Source organism: Kogia breviceps, chromosome 1 (assembly GCF_026419965.1).
Source record: "Kogia breviceps isolate mKogBre1 chromosome 1, mKogBre1 haplotype 1, whole genome shotgun sequence".
Classification (NCBI taxonomy): domain Eukaryota; kingdom Metazoa; phylum Chordata; class Mammalia; order Artiodactyla; family Physeteridae; genus Kogia; species Kogia breviceps.
In genome coordinates this window covers 56,011,436-56,037,851 of record NC_081310.1, presented here as the reverse complement: position 1 = coordinate 56,037,851, position 26,416 = coordinate 56,011,436, and the positions used below count along the sequence as shown (strand labels likewise).

The 26,416-nt window shown below is 45.0% G+C and overlaps 1 protein-coding gene across 1 annotated transcript in view; it reads right to left on the bottom strand.

Moving 5' to 3' along the window:
- Positions 1-2,777: 2,777 nt before the first annotated feature.
- The window catches only part of STYXL2 (serine/threonine/tyrosine interacting like 2), a 32,238-nt gene continuing 8,599 nt past the window's right edge, over positions 2,778-26,416 (bottom strand). The window contains exons 3-6 of the mRNA XM_059044441.2: positions 16,461-16,555; positions 13,048-13,279; positions 10,944-11,161; positions 2,778-6,136 (exon numbers count right to left, since the gene is read on the bottom strand). Of these exons, the coding sequence (XP_058900424.1) occupies positions 3,285-6,136; positions 10,944-11,161; positions 13,048-13,279; positions 16,461-16,555 (3,397 nt within the window). The 3' untranslated portion in view covers positions 2,778-3,284. The remainder of the gene's footprint in view (positions 6,137-10,943; positions 11,162-13,047; positions 13,280-16,460; positions 16,556-26,416) is intronic.

Below are 26,416 nucleotides of genomic sequence, written 5' to 3'. Positions count from 1 at the left end.
CTATTTTGCCCCTATCATGGAAGTCTCTTAGTGAGCTTTTTATATAACTCAGAGGTAAATGAAGCCCATTGATTCAGATCTGTCTCCTCTTTTTCTTTCCTGTAAAACAAAATCACTGACTCTATTAGTTGGTTTTGCATAGCTAAAACCATATTCCAGTCGTTAATTAATTCTTAAGAGTGGATAGATCTTGTGTTCAGTGCACATTGTTCCCAGTCATTTAAAACATCATTGGAAAGGCTCTACTGAGATGGCCTTTCCATTTAAATGTATTAACCTCTGTGCTGGTAATTCTCTCTTTGCCCCTCCCAATCCACTTTTTGTTCTCCAAACTACTGGGCTCTCCCACCCGCTGGATTCCAGTTAGGTTTGGCCAATGAAAGTTACTAGCGTGAGATCAATATTTAGGAGAGAGAGGTCACGGTATTCATTCTCTTCACTCCCCTGCCAGGTTGCCAGGTGGCCCTCGTCCCATGGTTTTGTCTCTTGCTGGGCTTTGCAAACAGCTCTGTCACTTTGCCCCCTCAGTCCTAGAGTGGTATCAATATCTCACTATTCTAGTACCTGGGTGCTTTGCTATTCCTTTTTGATCCCTTAATCCTGCCCATGCCTCTGTAAATAGTTCCTCCATTGAACTCTTGTCATTTACCACTTTGGGTATCATCTACTGAGATCTTTACTGACACAATGCTTACCTTTTAATGTCATTCAGAGACTAGAAGGCTGAAGTGCAACCTATCATCCTAGGTAAGGTCTAATTCAGAAGTCATAGTTGGGATCTTAATACTTCAAATCCCAGCTATTCCTTCAAGCTCATTACAACTCATGTAAAATTTCCACTGATGTGGTTTACCAAGATATAGTCTGGACTCCAGGAATAAGCTGAATTCAGAATCCTGAACTCTCAGGCAGACACCTCCCTGAGCACAGGATCCTGAAGGAGCTATCCTTGGAGACGCAGTAAGCAAAAGCCTTTCTCTAGGTCTTGACCCTGACTCCTCTTGGGTTTCCTTCTTTGAGCTGGTCCACATATGGACCATGAGGGCCAGTGTTGCCCTTCTAGCCTATGAGTTCAAGTAAAAGCAGACTAGGTGGTCTCCTTGGTCTGCTTCCACCAGTCTCAAATTCAGATCTGGAGAATGACTGGGTGACTCTTCAAACCAAGATGCTTCATATGTTTGTTCAACTTCCATTCAGTGGGCTATTACTTAGGATTGACTAGGAATTTTTTTTTAAATTTCTTGACATGATTGAGATCAATTTATTTATTTTCCAGTTAGGTTAGAAAAAAAGACAGGTGTAGAGAGCTATGTTAATTGGATCCTTATGTATGGGCACTGGGGGCAACTGCTCAGCTGGCCTGTCAGTTAATTTGGTCCCTGAACTTGGCTCTCTAAATACTGATGGTCAAATTGCAAGATAATTCAAGGTAAGAAAATCAGGAAAAGAAAAAGAGAGCTGTTGTCCCAGGGATATTCTCAGTCCTCTCTCCAGAAGATCAACCTTCTAGAATAAATGCTCAAGTGATTGTGCCTGTATCAGAAACTTCCCTGTAGGGGTAAAATGAGAGAGGAAGACTTGAGCTCACCCAGAAGATAAAACGGGCCACAACCAGCCTTCTTGCAGTGGGCCTATTAGGATAGCGCCATCCTGAATGATGAGAATGACTTGTTGAGCATGGAAACTAGGGACTAACGCTGACTAGAGTAAAATGAGCAAAGGAAGAAGGAAAGGGGCAAATGGGACAAAGGCTGAGCAGTGTTTTCTTTAAGGCCTCATTCTCCCTCAGCCAGTGCAGGGGAGATGAGTTCCATCAGCAACTGAACTTCAGGCTGAAGTGTTAGAGGGAAGGTGAGCAAATTAATTCAGTTACTTTGACAGCAGCTAATGTTCAGGTCTGGGTTTGAGCTCAAGTCTGCTCCTTTTGTCTTGGTATCTTTGTGCTCATTGTAATGTGTAATGTTAACTAATCCACATAGAAAGGATGCATCATCTCCATGTCCCATGAAACTCAGGTTTTAGTGATCACATACAATTCATCCCATTGGTGGATTCCTCCTTAATCTCCTTCCCTTCCAACTTTGTCTTATGAATTAGATTTTTTGACTGATCAAGACATCTTGGACCCCTGCATGGCATGTGCCTGTTTTTGAATCCTGCAAGATGCTGCAGCTTGAAAGGAACTATAGAAATGAGCCCATCAGTGTTTGAGGTAGGTGCCCAAAGTATGTCTCTTGCTGCAGCAATTCAACCTGTGTCTGGAGGCGTGGAAACCCTTGAGAACAAAAGGTAAGGAAATCTCACCAACTTAGCCCATCCAGAGTGCAGGGAAGGATCAAGTTGACTGCCCACTGCATTGTCCATTGATCCTCCAAGGAATGAAGAGCAAGGATAACCACAAGGTTTCATAAAGATACATCTCCATCTCCCTGTACTCGACTTCTTTTCTTGTCTCCCTCATGATTTGCTTTTTTTTCCTGCCATTCCAGAGGGACTCTCTACCTTTAGCTTGCCACTCTCACCACGACAAAACCTGTTCTCTCTTTCTCGAGTTCCCTCTGTTACTCTCAAGGGTCCCCCTAGTGTCTTCCCACTGCACTGTATCCTAAACTAAATACTTGGTTATTATTTTTTATAATAAGGTGATAATGGTATTTTCTGAAGACACAGCTTTTGTAGCACAAGGTGAGGCTGGCTCATGGTAACACATCTGTCTCTTAAATTGGGTTTCTGCTAATATCCAAAGAGCTAAACGTGACCATAATGAAGAAGAAATATTTGACAACATATCAATTTAATGGAGATCCAAAACATTCAAAAGAAACAACCAGAACTCAGCATTTTTGGGAGACATGAGACTTGCCACAGGATAGATTTCCTGGGCCTCATAATAAAACCTCTACATATAGAACCATGTCATGTATTCACAGCCTTCCTGGATGTAAGCTGGAGTCTCCAACAAACTATAGTGCCTTTGGAAGCTCATCTTTCTAGTCTGTGATGAACAAAATAAAATATATAAGTGAAGCACCAAAGCTTAGAGGACTTTGGGCAACAAAATGGTGTCAGCTTGTCCCTCATTTGGACCTTACATTTATGGCTCTTCTCCTCCTTCTCTGCTTCCTCCCTATACCACATCCAGTGCCCTTCTTCCTGGTACCTTTCATTTCACTTCATTTCACTTCTGCCCCTCCATATGATCCTCTCCACAACCTTGTCCCTTGATGGAGGGACAATGTATGCCCTGAGCCCTGTGCTAAGCCGTATGGCCTATCCCTGTGTTCTCAGTCTCTCCCAGATCCACTTTGCCCAGCTGAATCCTCCCTCCTTCTCTGCAGCTTAGTCCTGGTTTCTTCTTGCCGGCGTCTCCAGGCAGCAATGATGGCTTCATCGTCCATTTCTTCCTCCTCCTCCCTGTCAGTGCTTCTCCGATACTGGGACCGCCGCCCTGAAGCAAACCTCCCTTCCTCTCTCTTTTCCATCCTCTCCTTCTCTCCCTCTTCTTCAGACCTCATGAAGCTCTGGGTGAATTTCCTCTTGGCTCCAAATTCAGAAAAATCTGACTTGGATGACTCTTCCACATGTTCCCAGTCCCTGGGTCCGGCCCAATTTGGACTCTGTGGTTCTGGGGACTCTTCCCCTTCAGAGGTTTCAGGGGTCCGGCGGAAAAAGTAGGGCTCCGGGCTTTCCTCTCGGGAGCTTGAGGTCTCACTGAACATGGACCTGGAGAACGTGTGCATCTCTCTGCCCTCCCTGGTGGAGGAAGCAGAGAACCATGAGGTGTTTCTTACGGAGTTGCCATTGGCCTTACGGTAGGAGGAGGTGTCCTGCTCCTCTGACCGGGATTTGGAGAACTTGTAACTGGAGGACTTAGACTCTGTCTCCCAGTGCAGGGAAGATCTGGTGCACTTCCCCCTGGAGCTTCCAGACCAATCACTTTGGGGAGGAGATTTTTCCTCTGTCCTAAGGCCACTGAGCCACTTATTAATACTGCTATCCATCTCTTTGCCAGCTCTGCTGCCACTTCCATAACTATCAGAGACAGCCACGGAGGAGGAGGTGTCTGTTTCAGGTTTCTGGGAATTACTGCGGGAAGAATACCGGAAGCTCCCTATGGCACTGTCAGTGTCCTCATCTCTATCACCCACGTCATCATCCTCACCTTCCTTGACCTTCTTCTTCTTGAAAAGGGAGCTGCGTTTGTTGTCAGAGGCCAGCTTCTCCATTTTGTACTCAGACATCTTCTCCCTCAGTTCTGTTTGCATCTCCTTCTCCTTCCGACCAAGCTCCTTTAGGTCAACACTGTCAGCAAAGAGGCTACAGATAGGCTTGCTGGTCCCCCTCACTTTGCTCCCAGTACCTTCAGCTCTTGAGCTCTGTGTGGTGTGGGTGGACGGCATGGACTGCATGTCGGAGCTGGGTCTTGCCTGGCTTTGAGGGAGCAGGCAGCCGCCCAGGGAGGAGTTGCTCTGGCCACTAAGCATGGAGACCTGGTCATCCCCCAGGCAGCTGGCTGCTGGTGCCACGTTCATGCTTGCAACAGATGGTGAGTGGGACAACAGAAGCCCTTCATTTTGCTTCTGGGTGAGAGTTTCGCTGACTACGTTGACAATCCAGTTCTGAATGCTGGCAATGGAAATGGTGTCTCCGGGCCCCACTGGCAGGTTAGGTAGAGGTGTGGTGGGGGCAGAGGCCAAGCATCCCCCTACATTGCTTAGGGCCTGAGAGGGATGGGACCTGTGGCTTTGGGCACTGAGCACTGACATTGTGTCCCCACCAGCACTGACTGAGGGGGCTGCGGACCAGAATGCAGACAGGGGGATGCTCCCGCTGGCAGCCGAGCTATCTGCCTCCCAGCTTCCCATGGACTGGCTCTCCTCCAGCGTCTGCCTGCTCCTCTCCAGCAGCTCCAGCCTCCGTTGCCTCTTCTTGGCCAAGGCCGAGTCTTCTCCCTTGCTGAGCTCCACCACCTCCTCCTTGTTCTCACTGCCCACCTTCTGGTGCCTCAGCTTCCAGGCCTGGTAGGCAGATAGGTTGACGTCAGAGAGGTTCTTCTTCTCTCCCTTGGCCTCCTCTGCACGTTGCTCACTGTTGCCGTCTCCTGCTTCCGAGTCTTTCTTGTGAAATCCAAATTGGATTCTCTTGATCTTCCACCTTTCCAGGGCAGTGAGTTTGTCCTTGTTCCTTTTGCAGAAGTTATAGAAGGAGCTGGCCTCAGAGGACACACTCTCCTCGTCATCCTCCCGTGCCCCGTTCCCCACCTCTGAGCTGGCGTCTACTTCATCTCTCTTGCTCCTGGAGTGGTACCTCCGTGAAGCCTCCTTCTCAATCTCCAGTAGCCTCTGGTTCCACATGTCCCAGGTGCTCTCCGTGGACACCGAGTCAGAGCGGCATTTCCCACCTTGGTTCTGGCTGCTCATCTCCAGCTGCTGCTTCAGGACCCGGATGTCATGGCTGCTCACACTCTCGGAGGAGCTGCTCTCACTCATCTTGTGCGTCCGTCTTCTCCTCACAAAGGAGCTGTCCTCACCCTCCTCCTCCTCTTCCTCCTCCCTATCCCACTTCCGGCACCCCTCTGCCTGGTACCTCTCATTTCGGCTCTGCCACTCCCGGATGATTCGCTCCACATCCTCATCCTCAGGCTCCTCCTCACTCTGGCCGGAGGAGGCTGAGCGCCTGTCGTCCCCACCCTGGGGGACCTTGCCTGTGGGGAGACCCTGCCCCTTCTTCCACGCCTCATAGAGTTTCTCCTCCTCTTCTTCATCGATGAGAGTCAGGGGCTTGGAGGCTCGGCTGGCCTTCCCTAAGGAGGAGCTACTCAGGTGACTGGTGGCGTCATCCTCCTCTTCCACAGTGAGGGCGTGCACTCTGGCCCCAACCGTGCTCCCTGCATCCTCGCCCTCCTCCGCCTCCTCTTCTCCCCCCTCCCTGCCGAAGTCCTCTGCTCTCTCCTCCATCAGCTTCTCATTGAGCTCCCGGAGCTGCTTCAGGAAGCCGTCGTTGGGGTAGATGGGCCGCTTCTTGCGCACGGTCATCAAGGCCTCCAGGATGGCCATGTTGTGGAAGATCATCAGGTAGGCGACCACCAGCACTGCTGAGCGGCTGACTCCCATTTCACTGCTGACCAGTACTTTCCCTGAGAAGCAAACACAAGAGATAGTGATGTAATGGCACTTGTTTTGTTTTTTAAGAGCTGTTTTGATGTGCTGGATTTAATATGTTTCCTTGGCATCTCATATTCATCCATGCTCAAGTCCATGAGGCACAAGCATCATTGTCCCCGTATTACAGATGTCACACAGAGCAGTGAAACTGCCCTGTGCTTGAGGAAACATTTTCCGCATTTTCTGAACATAACAGGGAGTGGGGAGTAGGTGGGGAAAAAAGGAACTAACCACTGTCCCCATTTTTGAAACACTGGAGTGCACTTCCTCTCCACCAGACTGAGCATCAGAGGAGGAAAAATAAAAGAATAGAGAAGAAAAGGAAGGAGGCTAAGATGAATGGATCACAGAGAAGTAGAATCTCAGTGTTGGAAAGGACCACAAGTCCCTTGAGAATTCCTTTTACAACGTCCTTGATGCTGGATAATCCATCATCCAGACCCTGCCAGATGCTTCCAGTGACAGAGAGCTCAGTACCTCAGACAGAGAGACAGACAGACACACACACACCCCTCTCATTCCATATTTATGTCATTCTAATTTTTTGAAAATTCTTTCACAGGTTAGGGCAAAGGATAACTTTCTGTAACAGGCACCCAGGGTTCCTGCTCTGACATACAAGGGTAAATAACAAATATATCTGTATGAATCAGGTCTTTAATACAAAAATCTTTAAGAAAATCATTATCATATTCTTCACTAGAGTTTTTCTTTTTCTTTTCCTGGCTATTCTGGGTCTTTCAATCATTAGTCAAACATTTTTTCATGTTCCATTACTATACTTGCCACTCCTTCAGGTCAAACTTGAACTTATCAGTTTTATTCCTAAGGAAGTTGTGTCACTATGGAGCAAGATATTTCAGGTTTGGACTGACCCATACAGAGTAGAGTGGGCACCTCACCACTCTTTTTCTTGGCACTGGGCCTTCACTGATGCCATCTGAGCTTGCAATGTGGGTGGATATATCACTCAATGAACTCAAACTATCTTTTTTATCAATTGAAACCTATAAAGCCTTCTAAAAAAACTGCTATCAAGCCATGTCTCTCTTATCTTGCAGCATTCTTAAAACATAAAGATAACTCTACAAATTCCTCTTGATGTTTTTGGTAGTTATAGCCTGTTCTTATAGGCTAACAGAAGCTTTTGCAAGTCTCAATTCTACCATTCAGTAGATCAGTTATTCCCCAGCTTCCCCCTCTGCTTTGCATCCTTCATAAACATGACAAACATGCCTTCATTCTATGACTGTTTAAAATGCACACTGGGACCACTAGAGATCTCCCTCCAGGCTGTCATCAATCTATTTGCCAACAGTCTTCGGGGATATTTGTTAAATCAGTTAAGAGTCCTATCTTACAATATGGGATGGGGGTGACTTCTATTATTATATCTTAGTACCAGTTAAGACCATGTCTTTGTCACATAGGAGGCCAGAGACCAAGGCAAGACTTGAGGGCCCTGAGGTCCAATAATGCTAAAGGCCTTAATGCCAAGGGCCAGCAGCCACTAGGGAGAGGTAAGCAAGCAGAATCAAAGCCACTAAAAGAGCATCTACAGATTCAATGTCTTATCCCCTCCCTCCTCCAGCTCAGGGTTCAGCTGTCCCTCAGCAAGGACCCCCTTTAAACTGGCCGACCAGGTCACAGTTTACTACAGTTAGTACCAAGGTCTCATTCACTTCTTCTGGAGGTGGTTACTAGGCCAGCTCACTTCAGGACACTTCAGGACACAGGCAGCTAGGCTTCCTCATAAGGGCATCAAATACAGTTAGACTCAGTCTGGTGGAGGCCAGGTTGGGGTGCCATGCTTTTCCGTGCTATGTTCCTTACACCTGGGATTCCTCTGAAGAGTGTCAGGGGCAGCCTGAGGGACAGGGGAGAGCTGGGTGGTCAGACTTGGGGCAACACCCAATTCACCCAGAGCAACAAAAGGGTTTTTTTATTTTCTCTGTTAGGCACAAGGCCACACTAATGTATAGCTTATGCTTGACACAACTCGAGGGGATGCCTTTAACTTTGAAGTCAAAGTTGAGTTGTTTGGTTATGATGAAAACTCTCCAGCAGTAAAATGGCTTGAGGAAGGTGGTCTTTTTCTAATTTGCAGTTGCCATCTTGATTAGCAGCAGGGCTGATGGTGGGGGAAGTGGCGGGGCAGGGTGGTTTGTCTAGATGTGTTTAAAGATTTGAAGAGTACAGCTAGTGGAGACAGCCCTGGACTTGAGTAAGGCTGGGTTCCAGTTCTCTCACAGTCTCAGTATGCCTTTATATGGCAGGCATTTGTTTTGTATCCTCCCAATTCATAATTCTCCTTTTCCTCAGAACTTTCCCCCTCTCTGCAGCCCAGGAAAATGAGAAGTACTTGCCCAGAAGCCACCCCCCTTGCCACTGTGGATAGAATTTAGGGTAGACAAAGGACCAGAGTCTGACAAACAAATTTTCTCTCCAGGGAACATGGAAATGGAACTGAGGCAGGAAGTTAACGGTTATTGTCAGACCTGTGGTGGGCCATGCTCTCTGAAGTAGAAAGACGTGATGGAACCAAGAGTCCTGAGGCTGTCCAGTCCTTGTTCCAGACCATCCTGGGGCCACCTTCTTGTCTTAGGACTCCTTGTATTGCTGTAATTAATGCCTTTGTTGCTTGTTAAGTAGTTTCAGATGCTTTCTACTTACTGGCAACCAAAGGAGTCTTAATTATTTCATGGTTGCCTTCACTTAACCTTGTGAGTGGGATTTCCCAATTTGCAAAATGTAAATACCTTCTCAAGGGGTCATTGTGATTATTATGTAAAAATGCCCAGAGCCCGGGGTATGTTTTGCCTTCCTCCTTGTTAAGAACTGACTCAGAAGTATCCTAGAATGGAGAAAACCACAGAAACTAAGGCTCAGGAGGTTAATTCCAGGGATGGTGACAACTGTCTGCCCCGGGGTAGGAAGTGCCCACAAAGGCAACAACCACTGTAAGGATACCGTCCTTTTCCTGCCTCGCAGGGGTGCGGAGACTAGGGAGGGTGAGCCTGAAGGCAGTTGATAGCAGCAAGGGGAGAAGAGATGGTCTGCAGGACGCACCGGCCGCGCTGGTGATGAGGACCAACCCGGTCGACCTGGCAGAGCTGCGGCACCGCCTTGGGTCTCGGGGAGTGCTGCCGTCTCCCTCTCCCCGCGACCGGACACTTGCCTGCTCCGGCCTCGCAGCTCTTGGACGCCCAGCTCGCCGCCTCCCTGCCACGCCGCCACCCTCTTGGCAGCTTCTCCCGCTTCTGGGGATGCTTTTCGGCTCTGCGAGCAGCCTCACTAGCCCGGGATGCTGCGCGAGCCCCGCCGGCCGGTTGCCGCGTCTATGGCTTCCCTCGTTCAGCTGAGAAGTGGCCGTCAGCACCCGGCAAAGCAGCGGAAGAAATCCCCTCTCCCACAGACCCTTGGTAGACATGCCCAAGTCCACTTTTGTCAGAAGAAATACGTTCTTAAAAGTAGGTTTTTTAAGCATTGAAAAGGGGAGAAAATCATTTTATATAGATATATAATTATTATATACATAACATTTATAAATTTATAAATTATAATTTAATAAAAATGTATACATACATAAAAATATTTCCCCTCTCTGTCTCTCTCTCCCTCTTTTTTTTTTTCTCTCTCTCTCTCTCTCTATATATATATATATGTATCCATTAAAAATTACCCTTCCTGGCCATTGGTGATGATAGGAAATGTCCTTCCCAGGAATAGTTAATAATATTCATTATAGTAATGGCTGTAACTTTTAAAACATTTATTATTTACCCAGTTCTGTGCGAAGTAAGCCCTTATATGCATTTTTACAATTTTCATCCTCACAGCAATTTTAGGAAAATTAGATCTATTTGTTTTATAGATAAGGAAACAGCTGTTCCTTGTATAGAGAGAACATAGCAAATCCGGGACTGAAGCATGGGTTTTTGGGCACCAGATCCTGAACTCCCACCCTCTCTCACAGCATGGGCTTCAGCCTCTCCTCCTTGAGATTCTTATTGAGATGGATGTCCCATCAACTCTATAGATAGTCTCCTATCATCCCACTTAGACTACAGTGACAGCCTCAGCACTGCTCTCCTCACTCTCCTCCCCTCCCACCCGGTCTTGCCTTCAAAGCCCGGGGAGTGAGTTTTCCATAATGCAGATCACATCAAGGTGCCTTTCAACTCCCTTACCTTGGTCCTCAACTTCCTGAACAATGGGTCCCTGCCACCCTTATCTACCAGGCTAACCCACACTCGCCTTGTGATTCCTGAAGACACCAAGCTTATTCCACCTTAGGAATTTTGCACTGGCACGTCCCTTGGCCAGGGATGTTCTTCTTCCAATTTTTCCATGGCTATTTCCTTCCTATCACTCAGCTTAAACGCCCGCTTCTCTGAGAGGCCTTCTCAACCACCCTTGAGGGAGCTAGCCAGACACTATCCCAGTCCTCATCTCTGCCTCACACAGATCAGTATCTGAAGTTTTTCTTTGTCTTTCTCTTTTCTTTCTAATTTTTTCTGCCATCACTACAATGTATGTATCAAAGGCCAGAAGCTTTATCTGTATCTTTCACCACAATGCCTAGAATAGCACCTGGCACATGTTGGGCCCTCAGTAATTACTTATTGGATGAATGATGGTCCATTCCTTTCCCCTTGTCCTAGAATGAGATAACAACCGTCTTAAGACAGTTGATAACCTGGAGGTTTTCATAACATTCCTTTTGTCCTTCCTCCCCCTGTGGAATTCCAACAGCCTGGAGCAGACAGACCCCCTCACCTCTATAGGTCAGCAGGGCTTCATCCAGGAACTCGGCTGCCTTCCGGAAATGCTGGGAGATGTTCACCTCAGGGAAGTCATCGACCTCCACACCCAGGTACTGGATCTCCAGACCAGTGTAGAATTCAGGCCCAGTGTAGACGCCGGTGCCATGAGCAGCATTCAGGATGTGGGTAATTCCCAGCCTCTTCAGCCTCCTCTTATTCACAGCCACGCTCCTGAAGGGAAAGAGGCAGGGGCATTTTTTGCCAGAGTCAGAACTAGAAAGGTGCCTTAGCACTGAGATTGGGAACCTGCTGCAGCCGGGTCAGGAGGGCCACGGCTAGGTGAATACCTCCTTCTCTGCTCACCCATGTGTCTGGGGCTCACTGGAAATAGTTATAAAAAGGGACAGGTGACTTAGCTCTGGCGAGAGAGAGAAGGGACGGGGAGCTGGGCAATGGAGGGCAGGAGAAAGAAGAGAACAAGACTGATGTGTAAGGAAAGTTTTGATTGGCCCAGAGACCTCTAGGCTAAAATTCTATGCCTTTAGGATGAACAGTTATCAAGACACAGAAGTGGCAGGCAAAAATAAGAGTAAAATGTGTGCTTCACATTGATATGGCATGCTATATTTTTCAAAGTGCTTTCATATGCATTAGTTTATTTTATCCTAATAATAAACTTAAGAGGTAGACAGGACAACTATTCTTTTTCTTTTATAGGTATTATTATTATTATTCCCCCCCATTTTTTAAAAATTGGGGTATAGTTGCTTTACAATGTTGTGTTAGTTTCTGCTGTACAATGAAGTGAATCAGCTACATGTATACATATATCCCCTTCCCATTTGAAGATTGTAAATATGAATCAGATAGCTTTTATGACTTGTTCAAAGAAAAAGACTCTGAATAAGAACTGGGGCTCGGGGTTTCTAGTTCAGAGCTCTTTTTACTGCAGCGGAATAAATAGAGCTTAAAGAGGCCCTGACGACGGGGCTGCCCAAGAAGGAGCAGAACCCTTTAGCTGGTGATATCTGGAGATGCCCAGGGTCCCTGTTGATCACGATGTGAATGTTTCTGGGTCTACAGAGCTAATTAGGGATCACTCAGGACTTGGTGCCCAGCTCTGGGAATCAGGCCCCGGGCAACCAATTACACCACAGTGGAGTACAAGACCCAATGTCCAAAGCTATTTTCCCTACCGCCTGCCCTGGGGACCCCAGATTCCCTCCCTTGCATCTAGATATATGGGTAGTTACATTAGGAAAAGATCTCATTAAGTAGCCAATAGATCAGCAAAACGAATTTCACAAACCAGCCTATTGCTACCAATTATGCACTGGCAAGACCACAACAAAAGCACCAGGAAGTGAGTGAGTTGTTTTGGGTTTTGTTCTGGAAACCACTGGTAAACTTTTGAAAATAACATTTTTTTCTTATTATAAAATAACATATGTTTACTGTAGAAAGTCTGTACAATTCAAAAGGAACCTAAAGAAGAAAATGGAAATCACTTACAGAACCACCTCCTAGAGAGAAGTACTGTAAACTTTTTGTCACATTTGTTTCCAATTTATTGTCTATGTAAAAGCACATAGTATGTGTGTATGTCTGTATATACACACATACTATATATATTACTCAATTAGTATCATATTATATACATTTGTTTTATAACCTGTTTATCCTCTTAATATATTGTGGACACTTTCATAAGTTGGTAAATATATATAAAATCAATATTGTCAGTGGCTCCAAATGTCCCATTATATGGTTGTTATGGATGTCGTGGGATGATGGTGATAGTGAGGTGTGTGTTGGCAAGGCTCTGGGCAGGAAGGGAGGCCCAGAAGAGGCATCTGGAGGGGCCAGGCTATGATAGAGAGCCCTGACAGAAGGTTGGAGGATAAGCAATCATGCCAGCATTTTTGCCTGGGGATCTCTGTGTGCAGGTGGGTGGGTGGGGCCATTCTCCAAGTTCAGGGCTGGGAAAGTAGTCCGGCAGCATCAGTTTGCTGGAGGGAGCTATTGAGCCTTTGGTCAAAGTTGGGGGAGTTTCATCTCAGGCATTACCCAGAGTGGTAGGACAAAGGATCATGATTCCCCCCAGATGTCAGACTCACTTCTCTGCTATAAAGACGTTGGGCCAGACTTCATCAACCTCATTCCAGGGAGCCTCTTGGCGGTCTTGGGCCAAGGCCCGCTGTAGGTCCAGGATGCAGGGAGTGTTGTAGAGGCTGGTGTCATCCATCTTTTCCCTGATACGGTTGTACAGGTCCTCCACCAGCAACTGCTCGGCAGACTCCAGCATGCCTGGACACTCTGCCTCGGCTTTGACCCCCCGCGGCTTGAGTTCTAGGGGGACAGGAAGCATTCTCATCAAAGAGGAGGAACGCCAGGACCTTCCCTGTTCCTTGGGAGAACCCACTCTTGGCCCATTAGCTGCCAGGACTCTGCATATGGGCTGAATTCATTCAGATCCAGCAGGATCTGATCTGCCAGGAAGGACTTTATGGGGACCCAGGAGGAGCCTGCATTGGCCTGGACACTTGTGGTCAAGATCAGCAGCATAGGTGTACTGGGGCGGGAGAAGGGACATCAGTTTCCCTCATTTCCTCCCATATTTCTCTAAAGCTGGCTGATAATTTCTTAGACCAAGGTCCTTAAGTAGCTGGTGTATGCACAATTTATACTTGTAAATCCCACAGTGACCCACACAAATTAGATGCTTAGAAGCATTTACCAAATGAATACATGGCATTCTTTAGTAACATAATTCATTCTATTAGTTTGACTCCTTTCACATGGAAGGCAAATAACTCTGGGAAAAGTGAAACTTTCAGCCATCACTTATGCTAGGTCACCTTCTGATATACCTTTAATTTACTTATTTCATTTATTGTCTGTTTCCCCCACTAGAGTGTGGGCGCCTGTGATCCTCAGCCTCCCAGCTCTCTGACAGGTGGCAAAAGTTTCCTATGAGCTCTGGTACCAGTCACAAAACAGCACTCGGGGCCTTTCTGACAACAGCCCAGAAACGCTCAAATGTCGAATGAATTCAAATTCTATGCACCTGCCTCTCGAGTGAAACTTTATCTTCTCCTCCTAATGTATTTGCTCCCAAATCATCAAATTTGGAGGAAGGTAAGATCTTTCCTTTCTCTAAGAAGGTATACAACGAGCAAAACCTTTCCTTTCACTTTGTAGCCCAAAAATACTGAGTAGAGAGAGGAAAAAAGAAGGTAAGTAGGAAAGGAGTGTCCTCTGTGTTGGCCATAACCTCTTGCTGGCACCACCTCTTTCCCACGTGGGTGAAGAGTGCAGCCACATTTGCATTTGGCAATAGACGTGGCCTCGCCCTTCACAGAATGAGCAGGTATCTGTAAGCCAGGCTGCTCAAGTCTGCGGATCCAGGAGCCCTGAGCTCTGCCCAGGGCTGACGACTTCATTTCCCTAAAGCTTCCCTCTCCTCTCCCCCCTCGTCTACACCACCTGATGTGCACCCACATCCCTGCACAGGTCTCAGCTCTAAATGTTCTTTGATATCCGTTTCAAAAGCAGGAAGAAGAAAACCTCTGCAATCCCAGTGCTCTAGTTTGCTTAAAAATAGATGAAGCGTTCCTATTTTCTCCACAACTCTTGGCTCTCCTGGGGTCTTACACGGCAAATGTAAAAGCCCCTCTCTTTACCTCCCCTACTTAGATATCTTTCCTCTACTACATGGAAAAAAAAAACAAAAAACAAAAAACTCCCCACTGCCTCATTAAAATATACAGCAATGTCTTCCCCGGCTATTTATATAGCAGGTTATTGTTTTGATTTCTTCCCCTTCCAATTTAAAAACAAATGTCCCAGCCCCTTATCCCCACTGGGAGCTCCTACTTTCCCTAGGTCTCTGCTCCACACTTCAGTCACATCAATTCCTCCCATTTATTTCTACTCGCTGAGGCTTCTTCAGAAGAGAGTAAAACCCAGACATTTCTCCTTTGCACTCTGTCAGATGTGTGGCATATGCAGACTTTCCTGAAATTGGAGGGTTCTTCGACATTCATTTTACCTCTCTAATCACTACTGAGTAGGGCAATGTTTTGAAGTATCACTTGGTACATTTTCCTTTTTTCTGTAATTTATTCTTTTTTTCTTCCCCCACCATCCTTCATCCACTTGGACTAATGAAACTTAGGCTTAATGCCTAGAAAGCCTTAGGATAAAAAAAAAGGCATTGCTCAGCTTCAGGTCACAGTATAAATGCTGAAAGTCCCTAGCATCCCATAGACCTGAAAGTGAAGCTTTCAAAGAGAGGACATGGTTTTCTCACAACCCCTAAACCTGGACTTTTACTTATCAAGAGCCAAAGCCTGGAGAGTTGTCCAGAGAGTGAAGCACAATGCAAGGGCTATACACGATGGAAGGTTAGGGAAGTTCCCGACCACATAGGAGGGAAAAAGAACTTCCAGAGTTAGGGTGGTGCTGGGAGCAATTTAGAAAGAGCTAGACTGGGATCAAGACATCTTGGCCTGACTTGGAGCAAGGTAACAGTGACCCCAGGTAGGGTGATAAAAGAAAACAGAAAAAAGTAGTTACTTGAGGAGATGGGGCCTCCTAGGGTTCCCAGATCAACAAGCAACATCAGGTTAAATATCTCACTGCTCATGAGGTATTTTAAAATATCTCATTGCTCAGAAGATCCAGATGTCCTCAGGGACCCTGGTGGGGACACAAAGGGCCTAGGGACTAAGCAAGACCTGGGGTTACATGGAGAAGGAGTAGCATGTTTGGTTCTCATCTCTAGGGAAGTGATCATGGCCACCAGCTGTGGATGACAGGTTAAGCCCAAAGGCCAGGTGGGCCCTGTGTAATTAACAGGACTGCCTTATCTCACCCCACCCATCCGGAGTGAGAGAGACACCAAGTGCAAAGGGAGGAGAAAGGAGAGGAACTAAACTGTGAAAGATTATTTGCCCAAAATTGATTAGGAAAAAAAAATCCATCCAATTGGAATGAGTATCCTTGAATGAAATATAGTACGTTTTCTGCTCTAAATTTTTTTGTGTAAATATTAACATCTCTTGCCACCCCACCTTTCCTTACCTCCTCCCCATTCATATTTCAGTTTAAAAACCATCTTTAAGCACTAGTGGAAATGCAGATTTAAATCTAGACATCCCTTTGAACAGAACTCTCTGGATGCTTCTAGCCATTTCTTAGGCTCTCAGGTCTGCATCTCTAGCATAAGCCATCGCAGGGCCCCTAAGGTTAACTGAAAAACTGAATGAGGGGCCCTAGGGGCAGATTGGAGCTGCTTCCCTATCTGTTGCCTAGAGAACTGTTCACACTGAGGCATAATAATTTCCACCTCTGTCCCATGAATGTTGATGAGGAGGGGTTGGAGGAATTGCCTTCTTTGGATCCGCTCCTCTTAATGTGATGGGAAACATGTGAGAAGCACATTGACACCTTCCAATGGCCCCCCTCCGAGAGTCTCCAGATGACCCTTGGACTCTCCCTCCTCCCAACCTGCGTCTGATGGCATCACCTTCATTGATGATCTGTTTAGCTGCAACAGCTGAGGAGAGGTGAATGGGCTCCATGAAAATGCTTTCTGTTTCTGCATCTGAGACCACTGAGTACCTAAAAGAGGAGGATATTCACGTGAGATGACTCTGGGCAGCATCTGAATGGGAGGCAATCTTTTCAGATAAGAAACCTAGATCTGATTATTGCCACGAGTGGAAAACAATGAGATAAAGGGAATGCCTTCCTAAGTTTAGGGAACCTAAGAGTGCAGAATGTTGGGTATGCTATGGCTTTGTCTCCTAAATTTAGGGAATCTAAGAATGCAGAACGCTGGGTATGCTATGGCTTAGTCACCTATTTATTTTTAGACGAGAGTTGTCACCTTGATGTTTAATGACATGGTAGCCTGGGTTGTGGAGGGAAGAGATTGGGGAGAACTCACTCTGATGTGGCTTCACTTTCTTTGTGTGTTTCCACCCTTGGATATACTGCTGCTCCTTTTTCTTTTCTTGTCCCTGCTCCTCTGTTATCAATACTGTAGGATGTCCCTAACTGGGCTTCCACCAGGGTTCTGCTGGATTGGTGGACTGGGTAGGCTGTCACCATTCCTTCCATGCCCTGTATCTTCTCCCTGCTTAAAGGGCATGGACTGATGATGATGAAGGGCTGACACAGCACCGAGGGAAACATAAAGATGTGCTCAACTGCACAGTCCTGATTTTGAACACAAGAAATCCAGAATCAGCCTAAGCCCAGGGATGCAAAAGAGTAATTTAGGTAAATGTCAATTTCCCGGAAAGAATAGCAGAGGTGTCCAAAGAGATCTTTGAGGAACACGGTGAATCAAGGGCAAAACCAAGGGTTAGGACCATACTACAGTGGTGGATGCCCTCCTCCCCAGTGGGTTCTCCTCTTTTCTAGGTGTCGTGGTGAGCTTTGGGTCTTTTTTGCTTAGTCTTTCCTTTATGTCCAGAGAGGATTTAAAAAAGGCAAGAGGACTTAATGGATACTATTTTCTTTTTCCGAAAAATTCCATCATGCTCCATTCGTTTTATAGTCAAAACTTCCCTGCACCTCATCCCCTAGCAATTACTGATATGTTTTCTTTCCCTATAGTATGGCCTTTTCCAGAAGGTTAAATAAATGGAATAATACAATAGTCTTTTGGATCTGGCATTTCACTTAGCAAAATGCATCTGAGTCATCTATTCTATTGCATGAGTCAATAATTTGTTCCTTCTTATTGCTGAATAATATTTCATTTCTTAGGCACCTCAGGCTATTGCTGCCATCATCCTCACATTGCCTTGAGTCAAGTTTGTGTATTCCAGAGGAAAACATGATACACACACTGCTGATTTGGTAGTAGCTTGGATTCTGGTTTTCTTCCTCGATCTGCCTGAAACTATTTACATTTCAGAGTCCTCAAACAGCTGCTGTATCCTTCTGTCCAGATTTTATAAGGGCAATCCACGCTAGAGTCTAGGTGGAGGGTGTGTTTGCCATCTTACCCAGAACTAGAAACTTGTCCATTATCGTTTTGCTTTTAAAAGTCGGAAGTCAATGTGTTTCCTGACCCTTGTAATTGACCTATTTTATCTCTGTGGAAACCTGTAGGATCTTCTTTGGTTTGCAGTGTTTAGAAATTTCCCAGTGATGTTCCTTGGTCTGTATTCATCTACTGTGTTGGGTATGGATACTATTTTTTTTTCTTATAAATTTATTTTATTTATTTTTGGCTGTGTTGGGTCTTCGTTGCCGTGCGCGGGCTTTCTCCAGTTGCGACGAGTAGGGGCTGCTTTTCGTTGTGGTGCGCGGGCTTCTCATCGCGGTGGCTTCTCTTGTTGCGGAGCACAGGCTCTAGGCGCCCGGGCTTCAGTAATTGTGGCTCGTGGGCTCTAGAGTGCAGGCTCAGTAGTTGTGGCGCACGGGCTTAGCTGCTCTGCGGCATGTGGGATCTTCCCGGACCAGGGCTCGAATCCATGTCCCCTGCATTGGCAGGCGGATGCTTAACCACTGTGCCACCAGGGAAGTCCAGGATACCATTTTTTTTAAACATTTTTTTATGTGGACCATTTTTAAAGTCTTTATTGAATTTGTTACAATATTGCTTCTGTTTTATGTTCTGGGTTTTTGGCCATGAGGCATGTGGGGTCTTAGCTCCCCAACTACAGATCGAACCCACACCCCCTGCATTGGAAGGCAAAGTCTTAACCACTGGACCACCAGGGAAATCCCTGGATACCATTTATGAGTGCCTTTTATAAAGTTAATCCTGACAAAACTCCCACAAAGTAGGTATTATTATTCCTGCTTTAAGGTGAGGAAACTGTGGCTCAGAGAGGTTAACAAAATTGCCCGAGGCAGTAAATAAGTGGCAGGGCTAAGTCACAAAAATAGAACAGTCCTGCTCTGAGGCCAGTCTTCTGTCCACACAATACACTGATACCGTTTTGATTGGAAAGGGGAAGTGAGTTGGTTGTTGGAAGAAACCCCAGCTGGATCCCCAGGCCCAACATAGACTTTGACAGAAAAGTACTTAAAGAATACTTGTTGAAAGCACAGATGGATGGATGGATGGATTGGGTTGAGTTGAGCTGAGTCCAGCTGAACTGAATGGAGCTAACTTGGAATTAGATAAGTTTAATTGAATTGTTTAGCAGGATAATTCCCTTGTAGTAGGCATCCACATCAGATTTCCCCCTTGGGAAAATGATGTGATCAGAGCCAGCAAGTCTATGAAAAAAGAAATGTCTTTGACAGAAAAAAGGAGTAGCCTATGACTCTAACCAGGACGTGGCTAGACCTTCCCATGCAGGTCAGCACAATGTTGTATCATCATTGGTAGTTCCTGAGGGATTTCCAAGAGCAATGTGTCAGATCATTCCCAATCTAGCCCAAGTACTCCTTATGACCAAAAGATGCATTTTCAAAAGCATGACCGGGGAGTGAGGGTGAATTAAGGGTGAGGTTTGTGAGATATTATCCTTGGATGCTAGAACTAGAGAGTTTTTAGAGGCCTGGTTGCTTGGTAAAGGTAATAAAGAATAGAACACCTGGTTGGGGTGTACACAAGTTCTGTAAAGGTACAGCTTAGGTAGTCTTATTTATCCCTGTACCTCCAGCATATGGAAAGTGAGTAACCAGGCAGGTTTTGATGACTGAGTGAAATGTGAGTGGACAGATGGGTACATGCATGAACAGATAGATGGCTGGATGAATGGACAGAATTCTAGGTACCAGGCAAGGTGTCCACATATCACCTTGGGAATCAAACTTGATGGTCTCCAAGGCCCTGCAGTCTCTGGCCCCTTTCTACTCTCCAGCCTCAGCTTGCACTGGCTTCCCTTGGGGTCACTCCTTTCCAGTACACTGGTCTTCTTTGGCTTCCCATCCCCACCAATTTTCCTTTTGCCCAGGCACTTTGCAGAAGCCCATTTCTGCTGCCTGGATGGTCAGTCCTCCTCCTCCTCACCGATCGTTCAGATTTTAGTTCAATCATCATTTCTTTAGGGAAGTCTTCCCTGATCTCCACCTCTCATTGCACCATACACCTCTCCTTTATGGCACTTCTATTTGATGTAACTTTACATTTGTTTATGAAATAATCTGATAAATTCTGTTTCCTATGCAAGACTATACCTTCTATGAGGCAGAGACCACACCTTCTTTATTGAACTCATTAAACCACATCTGTGGCAAAATAGTCTTCAGACTTTTAGGCTATTTTGTGAGCTGTTGGGTTCCCAGAACCTAGCTTAATGTCTGCTTAATAGATATTTTCTCATTCACTGACTGACTGAATTTGTCCTCAGTACAGTACTACATTTAAGGGAATGTGGCAGGTACACTAATTACAACACAACGGCATTTATCAAGTATTTGCTACTGGCTCATCATTTTACTGGGCTGCCAGTAGCAAACCCAGGAGCAAATCCAGGGTCCTGGCCATGCTCTCTCTGTCCATGCTCACTCTTTGCCCTCCTGAGGCAGAGATGTATACAATCTCAGAGGCCTATATTGGCAGTTAGGAATTTTTTCTTATGGTAGCCCCACATCTTTGACACTCCGCGAATAGTGGTCTATGTCCACTTCCCTTGAATCTGAGTGGTCTCTGTGACTGCTCTCACAATAGAATATGGTGGGAGTGACACAGCCAGTGTCTGCACCTGAGGCTTAAAGGCAGCTCCCTGCTTCTGGCTCTCATCAGTGCTTTCTCTTCGGAAGCCCTTAAGCTGCCATATTAGAAGTCAGATGACACCAACCACACCAAGGCCACCAAGCTGGAAAGGCTGTTGGTCAACACTCCTTGCCAAGCTCCCAGCCAACAGTCAGCCATGTGGTTGAGCCTCTTAGAGTGTCATCCTTTACCCCTTGGGCCACTCCAGCTGACACGATGTGAAACACAGACAAGCTGCCCCATCCTGTCCAAATTCCCACCTATAAAAAGGGGAGCAAAATAAAATTATTGTCTCAAGTCATTACATTTTGGGGTAATTTGTTAGGCAGCAGTAGATGACAGCAGCAACACTATTCCAAATGAATTCTGAACAAATGCTAAGGCACTCTTCTCCCTGATAGTAACACAGAACCTAGTAAATAATCAGTGACAGACCTCAATTTGTTGCAGTTGGGAGGTAACAACAAAATAATACCAATATGAAAGTAAGTCCCGACAATAGTGTCGCCATAGTGTCAGACCCTGGGGATATTCTGGGCCCAGGATTCAGGGCAGTCTTGGCTTTAAAATATCAACATTTCATAAAACTAGAGTCATAGCCTTAAATTTTATATAAATGTGAGCCACATTTCCATTTCAACAATATTTATTAAGGGAGTTTTATTCTTTTATTTATTAATAATTAATATTATTATACTATTATTAATAAAAATAATTATTTTGTTTCTTAAGGGTCATTTAAAAATGAGGTTTGGTGGGGGGAATCAAAACAAAACCCTGAAAGGGTTATTAACCAAGAACTGTCCTGTAACTATGCGGATGATAAGGGCTTCCTCCTGGCATGGCCCCTCACTTCCCGCAGAGGTCAGTTTTCTTTGTTCCTCTGCAGGCCTCCAGGGCTCTCTGTTGGAGGAAGTTACAGGCACAGACTGAAAAGAGATACAGAAGTCCTCACCTGTCAGGTGTGCAGAAAGACCCTAGCCAGAATTCAGCAGGTGGTATCCCCTGGGATCCCCACCTGGTTCTGTCTTTCTGCGAGCCTTTGATCCTGCCATTTTCCCCAAAAAACATCGACTTCAGATTGTGTGGATTTGGTTTCACATGACAAATACCGGGAACTGATAACCTGTCCTGAATATAGCTAAACTCTGAGGCTGTAAGTTTGATAGGGGAGAATATGAAATTAAAATCTGAAAATAAAAATGGTGGGGAAACATCCTTCCTCCTTGTTGGTGGTAAAGACTGAACTCCAGCTCATGGGTCAGTGAATCTGAGAAATCACATTTGAAGACCACCCAGTACACTTTTGAGAAGTTGGAGGTTTTAAGATTGAGAAAAGAGGCGGGGGTTAAGATCAGATGCCCTCCCCAATACCACACTGCATCTGTTTTGGCTGCTGATGCAAAAATGTGAGCAACAGTAAACTCAGCTCAGAATCCTCCAGGGTTGAAGGTAGGATGTAAATTCTGAGCGCTTTTATGAGTTAAACTGTTATGAGAGGAGGAGGTGTAAACCTGATAGTCCTAAGACTGTTTTGCCAGAGACATGGTTTACTGAGTCTAATATAGAAGGTGTGGGGATAGGACCTGAAAGGACCCAAGTGGGCAGCAATGTCCCAGCAGCATTGAGAAGCTGCTCTTGTTTTCCACTAAGAAGCAGGATTGCAGAGAAAGAGAGGAGGCAGGAGGGTAAGATCTGGACAAGTGGGCCTGTTTATATGGGCAAGGTCAGGGAGACAGTGGCCCTAGAGGTTTTGATTTATGACTGTGTCTGTGCTTCCACCCGCATGCCTGAGATGGAGTGTGATGACACACCGTGATTGGAAAGCAGAAAGGACTGGCTGTTCAAAAAGACCGGCAGGGAAAGAAAGGCTCTAGGATCGATATATACCTCATCATAGGATCAGGAAGCAGCAGCTAAAAAGCCTTGAGGGTGAATTGAAGAGAAACAATAAAGCAGAGTTTGATGGACTTCCTAACCAAGAGCAGAGATGGGGGCAGATTTCTTTAAACCTGTGTTTTTCAAAATTGCAGACTGTGACCCATTAGTGTATCATAAAATCAATGGGTTGCGCCTAGCATCTGGCAAAAAAAAGAGAAAAAAAAATAGAATAGAGAATAGCACCATCCATTGTAAAGATAGGTTTAATTTTGTGAATTATATAATTTTAAAATTTAAAAAATTTACACATACCTATTCACGTATGCTCTGAGTAAATGGTATGTCCCACTGTAAACTACAGTTGGCAAAGTTTGAAAGCCAGTTCTTTAAACCAGTTGCTAGGTTGCCAAGACCCAGAATGGAGTGGAATTGGGGTCCTTCAACCCAGCCCCCCTGACAGACGATCACTTCCTTTCAATGAGTCCCTTGGAAGTGAAATGAAGGCAGAGACCCAGGAGGGGGTGTCTTTCTTGATTTGGCTTTCACAAAAAAGGAACAGGTTTCTGAGCTTCAGTAAAAGTGACCACACAGGCAAAGTTCAGGCTCCAAGGAAGGAGAGAAGTCAGTTAAGCAAATCGATTTTTAGAAAACTGCTTCCATCAGGCTCCATGAAAGAGCCAAGGCAGAAAAATTTTCACGGAAAAAGAAATATAAAAGAGAAAGGGTGTGTGGGAGGAGCCATTTTCCAAGGACACACAATGAGGACACACAGATCTGACACTACATGCCCCCATCTCCTACCCCACTGCCACCATCAGGCACGCAGACCTCGTGAGAAGAAAGGGAAGCAGAGCACAGCTAAGGATCTTTGCTGAAGGTGGAAGGGAAAGTGCTGTTGAGAGGTGGCCTCCCCAGATCACCAAGGTGTTCTAAAACACTGCAGAAGCTTGAAAAGTTCAGATCTGAAGCCAGAGCAAGAAATGGATTTTTGACTTGGAAAAAAATAAAGGAAAACAGAAAAACATTCTTCAAAACAGAAAAAAATAAGAAAGAAGTCTGATCCTTTATTTGGAGAGGAAGAGAAAACTGGTCATAGCTGAGGAGGAAGAGAAGAGGCAGAGGTAGATTTCAGACCAGCTGCATGGGAGGGCTTGGGGGGCAGAGGCTTCCTATAAAGGAGGGAGGACTGTCTGGAGGCTGGTTTGCATCACAAGCACACTGACACTTTAAACTGTGCTCATCAGGGTTACTGGGGAGGTCTGATGGAGGTTAAGTTGCCCCACTGGATAGGGAGTTTTACACTTTAATGTTAACTCATGAATTACCTCGGGAAATTTGCCTACTTGGGAGATGGATGAATCTCTAGCTGCAGGTTTTCCTCCAGAGAGAGTGACTCACAGCAGCTAGGTTTGAATTTAAGGTGTGTGAGGTCACTGCCTAAGTCAGGCAAAAATGAAGACTTGACACCGCTATCCACTGTCTACACCCCTTTCTCAGGTTCTTAATTCACCCTAGGATGAGATTTACAGATGATGCTGGAAATGTTAAGACTCCCTGCCAGGACAGCAAACACACTTCATCCCCTGACTAACTCTGGTTGATTGGCAGTGGCTGTTTGTAACACTGGGTGGACTTTTGCAAGGCCCTATCCTGGTTCCACGGAAAAGAACACAGTTATATTGCCCCAGGGCTGGGTCTAAAGTTATAGTGAGTTGAATGGTGGCCCTGCCAAAGATATGTCTCCCAGAACCTGTGAATGCAAGCTTATTTGGAAAAAGGATATTTGCAGATGTAAATAAGTCAAGGACCTTGAGACGAGATAATCGTGGATAGACCAAAACTCCAGTGCCAAATGTCACTTCAAAAAGACACAAGAGGAAATAGAGAAGAGATGGCCATATGAAGATAGAGGCAGAGGTTGGTGTTATGCCGTCACAAGCCAAGAAACTCCCAGAGCCAATAGAAGCTGAGACACAAGGACAGAGTCTTCGCTGGAGTCTTTGGAGGGAGGGCGTCCCTGCCAACACCTGGATCTTAGACTTCTGGCCTCCAAAACGGCGAGAGAATATATTTCTACTGTTTTTAAGCCACTCAATTTGTGCTAATTTGCTACCGTAGCCCTAAGAAACTAGCACTGAGAGTCTGCTGGTGGGATATTTGCTGACTCAGTGCATAATTTAATTTTAAAAAGGCTCAAGCCTTTAGCTAAAGAGATAAAACAAGAAGGATGGAATTTCAGGCACTTATTAAGTACAGGGAGGACTGTTCAGACTTGGGTAATGATCAGTTGCTCAGAATACAGTATTTGCTTGTGGCAGAATTAGAGAAACATGATGTTTTAACTACAGTGTGTGGGACTCTGGTGAAATAAAAATTTCTTGATGAGTTACCGAAAGAAAATCGTTGTCAAATATCTTTCTCTGGAAGGAAAAGGGAAGAGAGTCACCATTTATCAAATACCTAATATGCCTATGTATGTGTTATATTGTAATAATGATGTATGTTATATATTTTATGTAATATATATTATAAATAATATATGTTCTCTTATATTATTTTATTTCTACTACTGGGTAAAACTGGTATTCCAATTTTATGACTAACTTATGTAAGCTCTCATGGCTAGTAAGTGGGAGAGCAGAGCTGACCTTAATTTTGCCCTCAATTACACCATTTACATTCTTCCCACTTCACATCACCATACTGCCTCCTAGAAGAGAGTTTTTTTTTCTCTTTTCATACCTTTAAAAAACCCCACAGCTTTATTTGAGGTATAATTGTTATACATGCAGCACATATTTAAAATATGCAGATTGGTAAGGTTTGACATAAGTATCCACCGGTGAAACCATCACTACAATCAAGATTGTGATAGCCATCATCCCCCCAGAGTTACCTCATGTCCCTTTGTGAGACCTCCCTCTACCCACTCCCTGCCTTGTACTCCTTAGGCAACCACTGATCTGCTTTCTGTCACTACAGAGATTCATTTGCATTTTCTAGAATTTTCTGTAAATTGAATCATATGTACTCTTTTTTGTCTGACTGCTTTCATTGAGCGTAATTATTTTGAGATTCATCCATGTTGTTGTATGAATCAAATAATTCATTCCTTTTGACTGCTGAATAGTATTCCAGTGAGTAAATACACCACAGTATATTTATCCATTACTTGTTGATGGACATTTGGGTTGTTTCAGGCTACTACAATTAAAGCTGCTATGAACATTCATGTACAAGTCTTTGTATGGACATAGGCTTTAATTTCTCTTGGGTAAATACCTAGGAGTAGAATGACTGAATCATATAGATATAGGTGTGTGTTTAGGGAGCTACATGTTTAACTATTAAAGAAACTAACAGTTTATTAAATGGTTGTCCCATTTTACATTCCCACCAGCAGTGGGGTTGTTCCAAGTCCTCCACATTCTCACCAATGTTTGTTATGGTCAGTCTTTTTAATTTTACATATTCTAATAAGTATGTATGTAATGGTACCTCAAGGTGGTTTTCATTTGCGTTTCCCTAATGACAAAGACTGTTGAGCATCTTTTCATGTGTTTATTTGCCTTCCATGTATCTTCTTTGGTGAAGTATCTGTTCAAATCTTTTGTCCATTTTTAAATGGAGTTGTTTCTTTTTTATTGGGTTTGGAGATTTTTTTTTTAATGTGTATTTTCGATACGAATTCTTTCTCAGATCTGTGATTTGTGATTTATTTTCTCCCAGCCTGTGGGTTATCTTTTCATTTTTAAAGATACTGTAGTCATCTGGGCTGGCTTAAACCTGGTTCTGTGTAATGCAGTGGGACTGACTGGATGATGACTCAAAAGTCAATGCAACTGCTTATACCTCAGATTTTATGATGATAATTCCAGGAAGGGATAGTCCATGAAGTGTTATTGTGTGTTTGC